This window comes from Nipponia nippon, unplaced genomic scaffold (assembly GCF_047370975.1).
Source record: "Nipponia nippon isolate SJK-2023a ecotype South Korea unplaced genomic scaffold, ASM4737097v1 scaffold_1, whole genome shotgun sequence".
NCBI classification, from domain to species: domain Eukaryota; kingdom Metazoa; phylum Chordata; class Aves; order Pelecaniformes; family Threskiornithidae; genus Nipponia; species Nipponia nippon.
In genome coordinates, this window is record NW_028262290.1 from 91,243,614 (window position 1) to 91,260,947 (window position 17,334).

The 17,334-nt window shown below is 41.1% G+C and overlaps 1 protein-coding gene and 1 long non-coding RNA gene across 5 annotated transcripts in view; one reads left to right on the plus strand and one right to left on the minus strand.

Annotated features, from left to right (window-relative positions):
- On the plus strand, positions 1-8,146 carry LOC148057465 (uncharacterized). 2 transcript variants are annotated; one of them, XR_015705701.1, is made up of 4 exons: positions 1-137; positions 3,658-5,158; positions 6,556-6,764; positions 7,551-8,146. It is a non-coding gene; the product is annotated as an uncharacterized LOC148057465 (long non-coding RNA). The 2 variants fall into 2 exon arrangements; XR_015705703.1 differs by lacking the exon at positions 6,556-6,764.
- Positions 5,541-17,334, minus strand: part of VPS4B (vacuolar protein sorting 4 homolog B) — a 24,794-nt gene continuing 13,000 nt past the window's right edge. Inside the window, exons 10-13 of one of the 3 annotated variants that reach the window (XR_015705697.1) lie at positions 15,224-15,361; positions 12,768-13,387; positions 6,948-7,208; positions 5,541-5,681 (exon numbers count right to left, since the gene is read on the minus strand). Coding sequence is in view for 1 of the 3 variants with exons in the window: in XM_087761908.1 (XP_087618034.1) it covers positions 13,286-13,387; positions 15,224-15,361 (240 nt within the window). In the remaining 2 variants the exon portion in view is untranslated. Of the gene's footprint in view, positions 5,682-6,947; positions 7,215-11,868; positions 13,388-15,223; positions 15,362-17,334 lie in introns of those variants that run through there. The other 2 variants (XR_015705694.1, XM_087761908.1) reach the window with 2 other exon arrangements.

The window sequence follows — 17,334 nt, forward strand, 5'->3', positions numbered from 1 at the left end:
CGTCAGGTGAGGGAGAGGCGGCTGCGGTCCCGGCCCCGGGGAGGGGGACGCTGAGGAGGCGGCTGCCGGGGCGGCTGGTGCCGGGGGCAGGCGGGAGGCTTCTCCGGAGGTGACCGAAGAGCTCGGCCCCTGTGAAGGTACCGGCTCTTAGCGAGAGGCCAGCTTGGGGGCGCCCCCTGCCCGTGGGCTGGCCGCTGCCGTCCGCCGGGAGATGGCCGGTGTGCGCCGGCTCTCCGCGTGTGCTCGGCGTTAGCCCTGAATGCCGCTTTCGTGGGGCCGTAAAGGCCGGCGTTGAGAGGGATAAGGGAAAAAAGAGCGATGTTGGTTTAGTAGGGCAATATTAAGCACTTATCTTGGCTTCCTTGTGTGCTTACAAAAATGTCCTGCACGTTAAGCACCTGTTTGTACATAAACTTTTTAATACGTTGCCCGAGGTTACCAATTGACGTGTTTCAAACGGTGGAGATGTGTCAGACCGTTTCTGCGACGCGCACTCGGACGAAAGCAGAGAGGGCTGCCGTGTATGGGAAAGCATCGTGTGTCAGGCCGAAAACATAAACGTTTTATGAAAGATAATTAACTGACTTTATCACGGGCGGGTTTTAAAGCCTATTTTACATCATCGCCTCCAGTAAAAGCAGATGTGGGTTCTGCAAGACTCGGTTTTCAGAGCAGTTGAGCTCCACTGTTTTCTGCTGGCTGCAGTTGGAGTTAATGCTGCTCCCTTGTTCTAAAGTCTAAATCTGAAATTTTTTTTCAGTATGCTGTTCCCTGCTGGGCGAAACTACAAGTTTTTCATGTTACGCACATGAAAAAAAAAATATAAAAGCATGGTTTTCAGCTTTAAGGCATAATAGTAGAACAAAGATTTAAAAAAGGAAACAAAAAACCCTTCCAGAGCAGTCCAAAGAAAATAATTCCGTATATTTGACTTAGATATTTATATATTTGTTTAGTATACATGTCTGCATTTGATTTTTTTTTATTTTAAAGTATAATTATTTGTAACTGAAAAACTCACTCAAATTACTTTTTCTCACTAGTTATTATGCAGTCGCTGACTTGTACAAAAGTTTACAAAAAAAAAAAAAAAGAAACCCCAAAAACTCTTAGGCAAGAGGGTGTGCAGAAGGGTGTGAAAATAATATTGGAGAGGAGATTAGAAGTAGTGAGTAGGCGGAAATGGGAACAGAGATGTGGGCAGGGATTATGCAGTTTTCAAGGTGAGAACAAAGAACCTGCATTTGATGCGGTAAAAGGATGAGAAACCAAGAATTAGTCCTGCAATGGGATTGACATGGAATATGTCTTTGGTGGCATTTTGAGTTCAGTGCTGCAGAGGTGGAGGTATGAGGAAGTGAGAGGAGGAAATCGTGCATAATAAGGTGATAGCTGCTACAGTGACAACAATGGAAGTTGATTAACAATCCATCTAAGAAAAGACAGTATGTTAATTATATTGTTAGCAGAAGTCAAAATAAGATGTGGACTGAAAAAAGCTGAAATCAGATATGTTAATTTCCTCTTTTACATATAGGACAGTCTATACGTGTTATCTTTCCAACAATATTAACGCAAAAGAGGAGATCAAGAAGGTCATAACTATAGACCATTTATAGACCTCTGCTGTGGAAGACAGTGAGACTTCCAAAGCTCAAATGTCATCATTCTGGAGATAAAGCAGATGGAGATAAATCCGTCTTTCATGATACAATATCATTCTCAACATCAAGGTGAGGTGAGGGCGTAGGTGAAAGAAATAATCTGCAGTGAATTCTCAGTAAAATGAAGGTTAAACGTATTGGTAGGGGGCCTTTAAAAGCCTTGAACACATGGTATGGTCCTGATCAGTCACAGTTATGATCACATCTTACCAATCACATTTTAAAATCTCTTCTAGACTAATGTGGAGTTCCCTTACAGTAGATTTTGTGGAGAAATCCATACTGCTTTTTCCTTTTGGCTAAGAGGCCACCTTACATCCTTGAGGTTGACAGTGCAGCTCAGATAATGTCTGCTCTTGTTTTGTTCTCTGGATTGTGAAGTGTCGTGTGTTTCTGTGTGAAAAGTATGTTCAAAGGTGAAGACCTTATGAACTGCATATAATTCACCAATGAATTCCCCAGCAGATTTTTTGATTCTTCTCAAGTATACCAGCAGAAACTAAAGTTTGCCCTCCCCAAGTTATCTGGGTTTGTACTCATCTCATATGACCTCATTCACGGAGGAAAAGCATTCCTGGCAGAAGGGAATTGTTTTCTATAAAACTGTTTTCTCCATGACTGTAGAACTGGAAACTGAACGCTAATGTAAACATCATTGCTCTCCAGTCCAAACTGCAGTTCTACATAAAGCAATACTTAATCTGACCTTCATAAATAACATCACAAAGTGTATAATTTTAAAGAGCAAGCTGAAAGATGTCTGTAGATACCCTGAGGACTGGGAGGGAAAACGAATGGATGAAACATGCTCATTGCTTTGCTAATTAATCTTTAGAAGAAGCTTCAATACAACAGTGATGTGTGTAGAGAAGGAGAAGGAATACAAGTAGGTGAAAGCAGCCAAACTAAGAGCTGTTGCAGCTGTGGTTTTCTGCTTCCTCAGTTTTGTTAATTTAAATCTTTCAACAGACTTTTGCAATAACAATATTGTGGGTTGAGATATTCAGTATGAACCGAAGTGTAGCAACTAAAGAATCAAAGTAGTCATTTAAATGTGGAAACAAATTCATGAATTGGTAATACTACAGCACAAATGGCTGATTTTAGAAGTGTCCTTTTGATCTTCTTCTTAAAAGATAAACACTCCTAAAACATACCAGGTACACGTAAAAGAAATATGGCTTGTTTTAAGATGCCTTCAAGAGAAGGGATAAAGTTTTAGAAGGGCAGGTAGCAAGGTTGCAGCCTCTGGAGTTGCTTGTATTTTGTCCGACTATTGACCTGCCGGATTTTCTGGTTGTGCTGTCTGCATATTGGGAAGGGCAGGGGGCAAGACCAGCATCTATAGGCTATGCTGTGATAAAGCCAGAGACTTTTTGATGTGATTTCCATCCAGCCTGTCCTACTGCATTTAGAAAAAGAAATAGCAGTGAAAGAGTAACTTCCATCGCCAAGGAAGACAACTTTTTCCGTCTATCCTTCCAAATTAACTTGCTTTCTTTTCCAGCCTTCTCCCTTCTTTTGTAGTGAGCATAGGTGTGGCATCCAACAGCCTTCTTAAGATATGAGCATTAATGGTTACAAGAGGTTAGAGCCACGTTAGTAATTCTGGGATTCTGGTGAAGCTCCAGGTTTTAGAATAATGGCAGCCTAGACAGGTGGTTCCTGTCAACCAACTTTCTTGGTCCTTTATCTCTTGGGGAAGAATAGCTAATAGGGACATAAGAGCTGCTGTACTTGATCAGGAAAGGATCTATCTAACATACTGTCTGTCCCTGACAGTTGTCCGTAGAGGGTACTTGGGAAAGAGGAAGGAAATGATGGCCTGTATATGGTGGTGACTAAAGTAGCGTGAATGAAATATGTATCACACACAGTTGTCTGCCAGGCTGTGCTTCCGCAAACAAAAAATCAGGCCCCCTGTAGCTGGACAACAGCTTGTGTACTGGTCATCATGCTGGGCAGAGATCACAGACTTGTCCTTGTATTGCAGGGCGAAACGGCCCCCAGAGCGCTACCCAGGCCAGAATACCCTGTCTAGGTACCCTCTCTGCTGGAGAGCCGTCAGGCTGATCTTGTGGATATTCCTAGAAGGAGATTTCCAGTGCTGCCGTACTCAGCGTGTCATCCAGGAGGTGCTTGCTTGCAGCAGGAACAGAGCCCAGCGCTCTCGCAGCCTCCAGCTACTCCAAGTGCCCTTATCGTGATGAACTCGGGCAGGGCTGATGGCCCAGGGGCTCCTGCAGAACCAGTCCCCAAGGTTGCCCGCACACAGGCAGGTGGTGTTTGTAGGCAGCCCCGGCTCAGGTCGAACCAAGGCTGCCTGCTGGCAGCAGAGGAGGCGTTGGTGGCTGATGGTGTGGTACAAAAGCAGGTGACACACACGTGTATAGCCCAGCCACCAGGCTAGTCTCCTGGGGCTTCTGCAGCTCTTTTGGGATGAGCACATCGGAAACAAAAATACTGAAAGCACTGTTTAAATCAGGTTTTTGTCTTCACACTGTTCTTCAAGCTTATTTAACTGTTTGATGTGCTTGCCATAGTTGTTTAAAAAAAAAGGTAAAACAATATCCAAAATTAACCACTCATAAATTGTGAACCATTATCTGTTAATAATGAATTGATTTTTTTATTTTATGCTGAAGAAATAACTGTAGTGATATTTTGCATATTGAGCAATAGATCTATTGAAATAAAATTAGTGACAACCTAGTAGTAAAAGGAAATCTCCACTGTCTAACTTAAAAAGGCATAAATTAAACTTGGGACCAAGACGATCTTGAATTTCAATTAGTATCTGTGTTTCTTTTTATTTCGTACACCTACTTATACCAGACTTCACACTGCAAAAATTTTCTGTTCACACTTGGATATAAGAGACTGCTTTAGCTTGCGAAATGTTCCTAGGGATGCTGTGGGTTGTGGGTTGGAGAAGGCTGAGCAGCATCCCTCTCCTCGGGTGGCACAGAAAACGCACTGAAGCGAGTACTGCTGGAAGCAGGCAGGAGTGGGCACAGGAGGGAACAGGCTATGGCTGTCCTTTGCCTTGGAAGGCTCGGTGCTCAAACTTTTAAGTATCTGTAAGAAGTAAACGCAGGCTTTTTGCACAGGGACATCCACTTTGTTTCTTGACATAAGAGTACCCATTCTCAATTGTTCTTATCGCCTCAAAAATTATATTTAAGCAGGTGATTTCAATGGAAGTTCATGTTACAAGACAGCACACGTGACATCATTGCTAACAACAGTTGTCTGACCGGCTGAAGCCACAGAGACAGGAAGCGTGTGTTTGCCTGACCCAGAAGCTGTGACAGGCTGTCCCATACCCCCATCGCCTCACTGCCTATCTGACCGTACTGCACCCAGCCCCTGGGAACCTGTTGCCAGGCCGCCATGATTGAACATGTACAGGAAGATGCATTCGACAGGTAGAAGCAACACACTTGTGAGTTTGAAAATGTAGTTCCACCAAAATCTCCCTCCTCTCAGGTGTTGTAAGTATGATTTCCTCCACTACTTACTCTACCTTGAATGCTGCGTAAGAAGATGTTTCGATTCTTAATAAAAAGTGATTGTTCTTCTAATAGCAGACGTGCTCTAGTCTTTATTGCAGAAAGCTTAGTCCTTGTATTTGGTCTTCATCCTAAAATTAGTCTGTAGAGCCATTCTTACAATAACAGTATTTCAAGATGTGGCACGTGTCAGTCTTTTCTGGAGTTGCTTTGGCTTTCCATGCCTTCCCCTGCGACCTTCCACTCCTCAGTGCTGCAGTAGAGCCTTTCCTCCTTCGCCAGTGAACCTGGATGCCGTAACTCCTTTCTCCATCCTGGTGGCCGCTGCCCCCCTTCCACAGTGCACTAGGGAAGAGCTGAACTGCTGAGTGCATAAAGCAAGGATCGGCTGCCCAGAGGGAGCAAAGTTGTGCTTTGACAGGGAATCCTGTGCTTCAGGGGGGATGGAAGAGAAGATGGCAGTGCTGTGCTGACTGTGGGGTGGCACCTACCTCCCGCTGGGAAACTGGATAAGGAGAGAAAGGGAAGAGTCTGACAGACCTAAGAAATCCCACTGACCCCTTGTTTAACAAATCTGCAGCGTGTGGGTATTGGAATACTATTTTTTTCCTGAGAACAGTAAGGTGAAGATTACCATGGTTTCTCCTGCCCTTGCTCCCTACCGATCTCGGAAATCCACAGCTGCTGTGGCTTGCAGTTACCATCTCTAAGCTCAAGTTTGATACAGTGACAGAGAGACCTTTAATACAGAACTTCACTTGTGGAGAAATGAGCTCCTTGGTCACTGTACATTTTCAGATAATAATTCTAAGTGGACAGCTGAGGGAGGAAGCCTTTCCTGGCTGTTTTCAGTTAAGGCCGTCAGGAATTACCGTTGAAGCGATCACACTGCTTGAGCAGTGTTTGTATCATGTTTTGCCTTTCCTCAGAGGCAGTCTTTCCCTATTTCTGTGTATTTTTACCTTCCTGGATACGTATTTTCATGAATGCTCTCGCTTTTTAGCCAGATAGGGAACATTTTTGCAATTATACTTCCAGCCACTTCTGGCCCATTTCTTTCACTTTATCTGATTTCTGCTCAGCAATTTGGTGGTGAAGTTGCTCCCACTCAAGCCGCTATTCTTGTTTTTCCAAAACAGGCATAAATTTTGTGCTTTATATTGTGCCTTTGGAAACATGTGCCTCTAGGTTATCTTTGAAGATTGACAGGTCCTAAACTTTTGTGAGTTTGCTGTGCTTTGGGATTAAGCTACTGGTTATACCACCCCAAGTCATTCAGCCAAGCCTGTCTATTATGCACACATTCATATGACTCAATCTTATTACAAAAGGTCAAGTTAATGATTTGCTCTGATTTCTCACAAACTTATCTTTTGTAGGTGATCTTCTTGGGTAGTTTCTGGGCTTATAAAGCTACCACATTGCTCTCGAGATATTCTTCGTGCCTCTCATTGACAACGTTTAACGTTTTAGAGCTCCTCGCCCTACCCCACACCGCTCTGCGGGAGAGCTTCCTACTCTACCATTGCTCTTTGCTTTGTTGCTCTGCTCTTAAAAATACTGGAAGAACTGAAATTACCTCCTCCAGGTTTGTGCCAGGTTCTCTTCCAAAGCAATTCGGAGAACTTTGCTCAATCTTTTAACACAAATTAAGTCTGTTTCCAGTTCCAGGTACCACACAGGATATACACGGCACTGGTAAAGGCTGGTGTTTATTTCCTGGGTGCAATTACACAACACCTGTCCTTGTTATCAATCCCTGATAAATTACCTTTGGCACGCGCTGCAGAGAAGTGGCCGTTGCACAATGAAAACGTAGATCTCCTGTATGTAGCTCAGTTCTCCTCTATCCTCTTCAAAACAGCTTGCTGGAACAAGGAAACTTCTACTTTCAGCCGTTTCTCCCACTTGCGTTGCTATCAAATACATTGGAGTTGCTTGCGCTCCTGCATGTCTGTCTCCATCCTCCAGCAGCGCAGCCCATTGCCGTCCTGCGGTCAGCCAGGGAAAGGGCAGCGTGTACAGATGGGCCCTGTTGCTTTGAAGGGGAAAAGGGAAATCGGAGAGATGCTGTCAGCTTTTGCCTTGCTGCAAATAAGCTTGCTTTGGTAGAAAAGCTGGAGGAATATAGGAACATAAAGAGCTTTGAACTAGCATTTAAAAAGGAATCAAGTGCTTTGTCTTCCATTTGAGGAAAAAAAAAAATGGTGTGAAGTCAGACAAAAAAAAACCCCAAACAAACCAAAGTTAGAAAGAACGGGGCGGGGGGGAGAAGATTACCCAAAAGCAATAGGAAAGAGGCAGGCATAGATTGCCAATTAACATTGCACATCAAAGGAAAATTCTCATCAAAACCTTTTTCTTCTTTTAAAAGGCATCACACATTTCCAGTGTCCACTGCAGTGAAGCGAGCACGCTTTGCACAAAAGAAGGCCCAAGAGAATAATCCCGAAAAGCTTGTGGAAACCATTTTACACAGCTGACACCTAGGACAAAAACAGGACAAAGAGCTCATAGGAGCACGGAGCGTCGGCATCACTGCCCTTGCTCACTGGTCGATGTCCACCCTGTGCCAGCTACGGGGGATCTGAGGCACAGACCGGTGTCCCTCACCACACATGTCTCTGTAGATGCATTTACCCTGTGTAGACCCTCGGCCCGCCCAGGACCACCACCACTATGCCCACCTCAGAAAACCCCACAAATGCTGCAACAACTTCATTCCCTGCTGGACTGAGCCCATCTAAACCTGAAACGAGCAGGCACCTCGCAGTCCTACAAGTACTGGATGAAGGTAACTTGCAGTGACTACCCGCTGTGCATTTGGTGGGTCATCACACGGGTACACGCACCTTTTTGAGGTGTTTGTAACTCGTGTTCGCATACGTGGCTCTGCCTGCGTAGCAGCCCTCTGCGTGCATTTAGGCAATGACACTATCGATTGATACGGGCGTCCCTTCTGTCCTGAAGCTGGTGGAGGAACAGTGAAGATGTAGGACAGAGAAGATTTTAGGCCCTGTGGCTCCCGCGGAAACTATTGCTGTGCTGCAACTGCACAAGGTTTGCTGTCAGGCAGGCAAACCGCCTGCTTGTTTCCATACTGACAGCGGACACGTGCATTATGGGCATGAGGTTTTCAGGCAGGTAAAAACAAACTAAAAAAGAAAACATTTTTAAATTATAGAGACAGAGCAAGGGTGGATATGAACATGCAAGACCACATCAAAACAAGAGCAGGTGTAAAGATTAAAAAAAGCAGTAATTGCTTTGCTGTTTGGTTGTGTACAGAGCAATTCATAGCTGTGATTAATTCATTAAAACATCATTAAAATTCTAAGTGAGCTCAGGCTCAGCCAGGCAAGAGCATGAGCATTTCAACTGGCATTTTAAATGGCACATTTGAAAACAGTAGTCAGCTACTTTTCCAGATTTTCTAAATTCTTACCTAAAATTAAGGCCTTGACAGGTCAGAGCCTCCCAGCTACAGCCTGTGCTCCAGCCTTCAAGGATGGGAGGAATGAGAAATGATCATTTGAATTCGTATAGTTTGAATTTTCATTTTTTCCTAGCTTTCTATTGGGCGAAGAAGTCACTTGACTCTTCCAGAGCCCAAGTCACAGCTCTGAGTAACAGTCCTCATTTGCCACTGCATTTCCTGTACAAGATGGTGATATTTATAGCAACTTTCTCAGTCCCTCACCTAGCTGACTCGTTACTGCCAAGACGTTGACGGAGCAGTAGTAGAAGGCACCTACTCCAGCTGAGATTTTTCTAACAAATTACTGGTGGACTGTCATCAGCCGACAACAGAGTGAGTCAGAGGAAATTATTGTTTATAGTTTACAGAACGCATGTGACACTGAGCATGTTTGAAAGCTAAGTCCCTGCCTTGAATAGCTTAGATTTAAATTAGCTGAGGCAGCAGAAGAGGAGGGAGGGCAAGCAAAAGCAAGTCTTGCCAATTTGTGGCACGGTGCCTGGTAATGGGTCACCAAGCCGGAAAGAAAACCCTGGCTCCATTATCAGCATCAGGCTGCACTCGGGTGTCGGTGACTTATTTCCTGGAGAAGTCTCAAAACACAACCAAAGCCTGTTTAGAAGAGAACTTAGCTCCTGCTACGATGCAGATAGGACATGGTATTTTGTTGTCATGTCTAGTGGTTGAGAAGTCCAACTAAGTGAGCCCTAAAATGTCAAGTATTTCTGCAAAAGGCTAGCAGATTGTACACGGCAGGTAGCGTGCACAGATGGTACGGACAGATGGACTCTGGCGTCCTGAAACACCGAGTCGATGTGATGAAGGGAAGGATGTGATGAAGGGAAGGAGTATCCTTGAGTTGAGTTCATTCATCAAGTTGGAGCCTCTTAGGTAGGATAAAGGATGCAAAGGTGAGTAAACAGAAAATGGCACAAAACAGTGACCTAGTCAAAAAGCTACTATCGGAAGGGCGTGTGTTTATATAGAGGTAGGGAGGGAGAGAAAGAATTGTAATTAGGTCACAAGGACCAAAAGACAAATAACAGGACAAGCTTATCTAATACCTGGGCTGTCAGTACGCAAAAGCCAGGACAGAGGATGAACGAACAATTAAGTTTTTACACAGCTAATTATGATGACTGAGGATTTGTGGAATAAAATCACTGGATTAAAATATTGTTAATAAAAAGCTAAAGAAAAATCGAAGGGGGAAGCACTGGAGCTATGCCACAAGAGCTACCACAAAAACTACCTGCTCAAGAATAAAAGGAACAATGTTTTGATAAGAATTAAGTATCTGTTGGAAAAGCAGCACAGTAGGAAACAGTCCACCAAGTTCTTGCAATAGTTCACATAAGTTACGGGAATGGCTTTAAGTCAACCATGATTACTAGGATGAATCTGGTTATGACCAAAAACATGTATGGAAGCCAATCATGAAACAAGCCTGTCATTCTGGAGGACGGAAAGAGCAAGCAGCAAAATAAAGATGTTCCTGCATATTTCAACAAATTCGGAACTGTTAGAAAGCTTCCTGTCAGGATAATCCTCAGAAATAACACAAAAAGTATCAGAATATATTATTAGGAAGACAACTAAACAAACACAAACAGTAGATTAAAATGTCTGACCAGAGAACATTCAGCAGCTTTTTTGCTTCAGTTGACAAAAAGGGCAAACTATGATCGGACACCCTGACAGACAGGAACACAAACAAAAGCTGATTCCAGAGTATCTGCCTCAGCTACATGTGTTCCGCTCCACTAACTAAAACAAAAGCATATTTGAAGACCAGCAGATAATTTGAAAACCAAAACCAATCAAACAAAAAACTTAAAGGAGGTTTGTACATTTTCTTTGTGCTAGAGAATGACAAAACAAAGCCCACGGGCCAATCAGGGAAGAAAAAAAGACTCTGGAATTTGAGGTCAGTCAGGCAGCATGGGAAAAATACAACAAGTTGATTTACTGAGCTTTTCTAACCCTACAAGTATATGCATTGAGATGTATACCACAAGTGACAGGAAATCCAAAGTTTAATGTCAATGTGAAGAAACCATCTGTGAAAAACACAAGCAGCACATATACAACTGATTTAACTGAAAAACTATTTTACCCACAGGAAGGAAAATGACATTTTTTCATATTGCAGCCAGTAAGCAGTAACACCAGAAGTCTGGGAAAAAAAAATGTGTAAGCTAACTAGCCAAAGATGAGTCATACATCAGACCTTATGAAAAATGTACAACTAATTTATCCAGTGTTTACAGAGGTTTTGATTATGTAAAGGAAATGTAACCTTTCATGAATTCTTAATTTAGAGTATTTTCTATTAACATTGGAAAATAAAGGGGATTTTGCAGCTGCCCTCCCTCCCCCCCACCCCCCGTTTGGCTATCATCTATTCTGGGATAACTCAGCTAGAAGGCTCTGTGATATATATTAACTTATTCCCATTTTACAAAGACAGTAAACCAAAAAGTTGTCCTTGTAGCTGCAGTTCTAAGCAGCAATGTTTATTTGGAATATATTTCTAAAAACAACTTCAAACATCAAACATTAATGCTTCTGTTACAGATGTCATCCCACAACTGAGCAAGCAGCAAGATGTAAATTTAAAACATACAGTATACCCTTCTTCTACGTTAAAGATAAAAGATTACACAGTTAATCTTATGGAAACCCATAGGACATACCAGCCTACCACAAAAAAAAAAAAAAAAGAGAAGTTCCTGAGAATTTTAAGATTGCAGTAAGGACCCTCATTTTAAAAAAGGTCAAGAGACAAGTACTTCGGATAGTAGCTTCAAACCTCCGAGTGAGAGCCTTGCCAGTATGTGGCTCACTTCTAAACAGTTCACAAGAGGCAACTAAGAAAAAGCAATCCTGTTGCAACTAGGATTAAGTTTACTAACCATAGTTGCTTGCACCTACACTGGAATTCCTGCCCCCCCGCCCTAAAGGTCCACAAAAAGATTTGCAGTCCACTGATTCACATTTATATGTTCCAACGTAAGACAAAGGTAAAGCTGTGTGTAACTATACGATTTTGGAAAGAATGTTTTGTCATGTTAGTAAACAAAATCTCAGCACCTTGCAGATCAAAGAATTTTTAACTAAATATTTTGTTTAGCTGTTAAAGATAGAAACCAAAGTCTAAAAAAAGTCAAGCAGTAAATTCTTGAACATTGAAGAAATACTCAGAGAACATAGCTGATGTTGTACTATGACGTTTTACTTCATTTAAGTACAGAGAATTTCACCCATCCTATGATTTATAAAGTACACAAAATATGTACACAAAGGAAACCAAACCCCATCAAAAGATGATCATGTATGTGTATATGTACATATAACATATACACACGAAATGTGCAAATTTCTTTTAATGCAAGTTAAACAAAGCATATGCAGGATAGAGTTGCACAATGATAATGGAACATAGAGTATTCTAGGTATCCTAATGATGGTTCGTATCTACAGCCAGTGCAAACTTACAAGGCACAAACTCAATGCTGACACTGTAGTGTTGTACGTTACATTCAGGCACATCTCAATTCGTAGTTCTTCAGAAAAAGATCAATGGAAGTGCTACTTCTGTACTAAAGTGCCAGCCTTCTCTCAAAGTTTAAGCACGAAATTGATGTAACCTATATGCAACAGTTATCAGGAGGGTTCCGAGTTAATTTATCACTGGAAAGTCTGTGGCTAAAACATCTGTTATACTCTCCTTGAGTGTGAAAGTACGCTATTTCCCAAAGTACCTCCCATACATTCTCCAAAGACTACCTATATCTTGCCAGCCTTGACATGTGGAATCTTACAGGATATTACTGATGCTTTTTTTCTAACTTTAGTCAAACTCCTGCAGAAAGTAAATCCAAATTAAAAAAAAAAAAAAAAAAAAGAACAGCCAGCAAAAAACCTTTCGAGATACCTGCATTTAACAAACTTTTGCTAAATTGCATAGTGACACATGTGTATCAGCTAGTAGAGTTAAAAACAAAAGCTTGCTGTTTAAGGCAAAATTTTAACACAGCATAGCAGACAAAGCCAAATACCAGTTCCACCAGTATTTAAACAAAGTACTGGCCCATGTAGTCTTATACTCACAGTGTTTTCTTTCTTTCTTTCATAGCAAATCCACACTTGCAGTATGCTTGATTAGCAAATTTTGTTGCATTTTTCTAAATGAAATGAGAGCAATTAGTATGTAGGCTGATTGACTGAAACTGAAAACACCCAACAAACATGTTTTCTTCCACCCCTCAAAAAAGGGTTTTTTTGAGCCTACTGGGAGTTTAAAACTCACTTGTACCCAGGTCTAATATAAAACCTAAAATTGAACTAATCATTTAAAGTATTCTAGTATTTAATAGACTTTACCACATCACTTTGCTGTCTCACCCTAAAATTGTATTTTCATATTATTTTTCAATAGAAGACATTTAATAGACATCTGAGGAAAACAATACAATACAAAAGCTTAAGGGTCTTTGCAAAGGTATCTTCTATTCCTTCTGCAAAGTAAGAAAGGAGTGATTTTATTGGCATTTATTTGAAGTGCCATCCATAAAGACACAAGAATACTTAAGCAAAAAAAGTTCTAATGCTCCACGTGTATCTTTGGTTTAGCCTTCCTGACCAAAGTCTTCTGTAAACTTCTTCAACTTCTCCAGGTCCTGTTCATTAACTGTTGGTTTTGTGCTAGCTAGTGACCTGAGCATATCGACCTGTCAGAGGGAAAAAAAAACAAAGTGTTTTCAGAAACAAGTATAGTACCACCCCTAACAATATTGTTGCTAAGACAAATATGCATTAAAAAGCCCATTAAAACAAGATGACCAAAGGAGCTCCTATCTACACAAAACTTTAAGTAAGCCTAAACTTATTTTGTTCTGCACAGAGGCAGCATTTTAACCCTGTGAAGACAGACAACTGTCAGTGAGTTTTCTAATAACGAAACCACAACCTCAGGTTGAGGTTTAAGCCACTCATCCATTCAAGTTTTATTCACCTCTTTTTACTGAAATGAACTTCCTTTTTTTTTTTGTCAGTTACTATTTTCAACCCATCTTTACCTACAGTAGTTTAAAGTGGAAAATAATCAGATGTTCCCATGTACTCTTCATAGTCCAACAATATAGTACAGTAGTTTGTGATTCATCTCTAGCAAAGTTTTACTGTTCATGACTGGTAATTTCTGTCTCTCCAATTCAGTTGATTCCCTAGATAAATATTTAGATACTAGAAAATGGAGTTCAGAAAAATCGAAGGTCTATGAAGTTGAAAGCAGCAGTTAAAACACCCTATGAATAAAAAGGGGCAAGAAAACTGATCAAGTCCTAGCCACAGGCAACTGAAAAAAAGTAGATGTCTAACACCTCATATTACTACAAGATTATGGGTAAACGCAAAAGTTAATTTTTAGACTTGAGATTTGTCTCATCAGAAAGAATTAACGACTGAACTTTTTAAGGACAGGAACTGATTTTGGACACTGAAACAACTGCCTATGCAACTATAGTGCATCAGAGCCCAGGTACCATGAGGAGCACACAAGGAATTGTTATGTTCAATTCCAGGAAAGACTGATTAAAAATCCGCTTAGACCATGCAGGCAGAAGTTTTAGGGCAGGCCTACACCTGCATACATCCTTTTGTGCTTCCTCGGTATGCAAATATGCACAGAAAATTCTTTTCTGAAATATCACGACTGTTATATTTACAAAGCAGTGCCTACTGTTTTAGAGGTTTGTGATTCCCACGAAATACACTGATTTCTTTCATTCATTACAGGACTGTTTGCACACAAGAACTGACAGCAGCACAGATTTGATATCAACTCCTTCCCTCAAACATTGTACTTAAATTCAGAATCTTCTTTTCTTGGGGAAAAACACAGAATGAGTGTCCAGCATTTTTTTTTTTTTTTAAACAGTGAACTAAAATTTCAATTTGTCTTAAAATGATATATTTTATTCCCTAGACCAAAGCAAGTATTTTAACACGCACAAAGAAAACAGCTGAAAGAGCTGCATCACCTGTGATGAGATTTAACCAAAACTACCATTACATCCACCATCTTTTTTACATTTTATTGTTTATGCATGCATTTATTTCCTGGGCAATATTTACCTACAGCACTCACTTCCCAGTTTGTACTGAATATAATTTTCCATTTCCCAGTATCAATGCTACAGAGTGATGGGAAGGAAGCATATAATGGGGCAGGGATTCTGAAGGTTCTGTATGAATAAAAGACAAGTGAAAAAACAGTTGAAGAGCCAGATGCTGTCTATGGATGAAAGGACAGCAGCTGCATGCCAGCAGACAAGAACAATAAGAAAAAAATGCTTATCAGGGATAGAGAGCTGGCTTTTTCACAAACATGCTGTACTGGAGTGCTGTATGTTGGGAATTCACATGTTATCTGGTATGTCCAGCATTTCTGAAAACAAACAACTCATCCAACTGCCTTGCATAACCATTTGAAAATGAATCTTTTACCTCAAAGTCTTTTCGGAGTTCTGCAAAGCAAGGAAGAAATGCTACAAAAGAATACCTACCATGGAAACTTGAGGCTCCAGTAATTTATCGCCTGGAACCTCCATCCATGTCATTTCTATGGCTTCAGGATCACCTGGAGAGCAAGGGGTGAACAAATCTACCATTGTATTTGGATTAGTCACTGATGGTCCTTTTACCTAAAAATAAGAAAATAGTCAGTTTATAGGAGTTATAATTTTAAAGACAAAAACCAGAAGCTGAACAGCATCTTTAGAGCAAAAACATTTCTTGGTTTTATACAGGTGTCCCACCCATTGGGAAGACATGTCCTGTGAAAGAAAAATTCTATGAATGGACTGGCATCATTCACTTTGAAAACAGGCAGCTGTAGCCAGGTACTTATATCCACATCAGGTCAAATCCCAGGAGTTGCTTCCTCCTAAGGCTGAGGATTTCTGTGGAAAGCTAACATGCCAGGAAATCTAGCTGGAGAAGACCACCCTTCCTAGTCCCTCTTCACTTTGGAAGTCCATTCATCACTAGTTAACAGCGTTCTAAAAACTTCTCAGTAATTACCCTTGAGTGCCCCTCAAGTCAGGAAGCCAGAGATGGCTTTTTAATCTTTGACATACTGCCCTACAAAGCTCTGAGCACCTTTTCTGACACCGCCTCAGCAGCGCTCGACAGAAAACAGGGCCATCTAGTGGGAGAACAGAAACCACCCTTTTTTCCCAGACACAAGGACAGACCCAAAAAAGCTGCACCAGGTGTCTGTTCCCTTTCTGCAATACGTTATCTGGGACCCACAGCTTTATTTTCCTTCATCGTTACCTGAAGCATCACACATCCACAGGAACTCAAAACATATGCAAAGATTGAAAGACAACACACTAACTGGCTATTTTTAACAGCAGAGAACTGGATTTGCTATTCCAAACTGCATTTAAAGCACGATGCTGAAGAACACAGACTGCAATATTCAAAATGCACTCTGACAAACCTGTATTATCACATAGAACAAGGAATGGTTTACAATGAATTAGTAATAACTGAAGAAAGCACTGTTTAACTGGGGCAAGTTGTCTGTTATGATGCAAATAAAACTAAGATTTTGCTTATGAAAAATAGGAAATCGCATCCAATTAAAGTACTAACAACATAATTGGAATCAACGTGGCTTATGTCAGAGCCCTCAAAGTACTCAGTTGTGGTTTTGTTTTTTTTTTTCCCCTTCCTTTTTTGGGGGCAAAAGGAAATAAGAGGTAAGAATTGCTTTTGGTTTGCTCTGCCAACTATGACAACTGACGTTATTCCATTGCGCCATGGTAGTCTGATACATGCCTCAGATTCTTCCAAATTTGAACGAAAGGCTAAAAGGTAACAGCCCTTTAGCCAGAAATGTCATTGCCACTTAAAGTCAACAATGGATAAATACTTCAGGCATCACTGCTTAAGGGAAGGAAGCAGCTAGAAAATCCTTGATATATCAAAACAGCTGCTTATTTTTAAACAAATACAGTGTTACTGCTGAGTTGCCCCCAGAAGAAACTTATCAAGTCAGTGTTTTGAAATACTCATTTTGTTTTTAAACTGGGAAAAGCTCCTCAAAAACCCTTTAAAATATTTGGGCTCCACCCCTCCCCCCCCAAATGACAGGCTGAAGGTTTATTTTAATAACTACAAAGTGGACAAAGGTTTCCTCAATGCAGACTCTGGAAGCTTACATAGTCCTCTCATATTCTGGACCATATTGGATTTAAGTGTTCCTTTCTCTTTGAATCTTAGGCTGAATGCGTTCCTTGGAAGAAACTACATGGAAAAAAAGAGCCTATCTTCAATTCAGAATAACAGCAGCTGTTCAGTTTAGGGCCTTTAACCCTTCTATGTCAGGCTGAGTTACTGGTAAAAAAATTGTAATTGTAACTGAGATGACCAAGAACTGCTGCCAACGCAAGTTACATGGTACGTAACTCTTGACAGCTTAGGATGTGAAATTTTTCCTACTTTACCCAACCCCACATCTACTCTTTTAAGGACCGACAAAATGAAAGCTTCCCTTTACAGCAGCAAAAGCCTTTGCAGAATATCTGGACCCATCTTCACCCAAGATATATGAATTTCTGTAAAATCAAAGTAAACTTTGTAAAACTTTGATTTTACAGAAATTCAT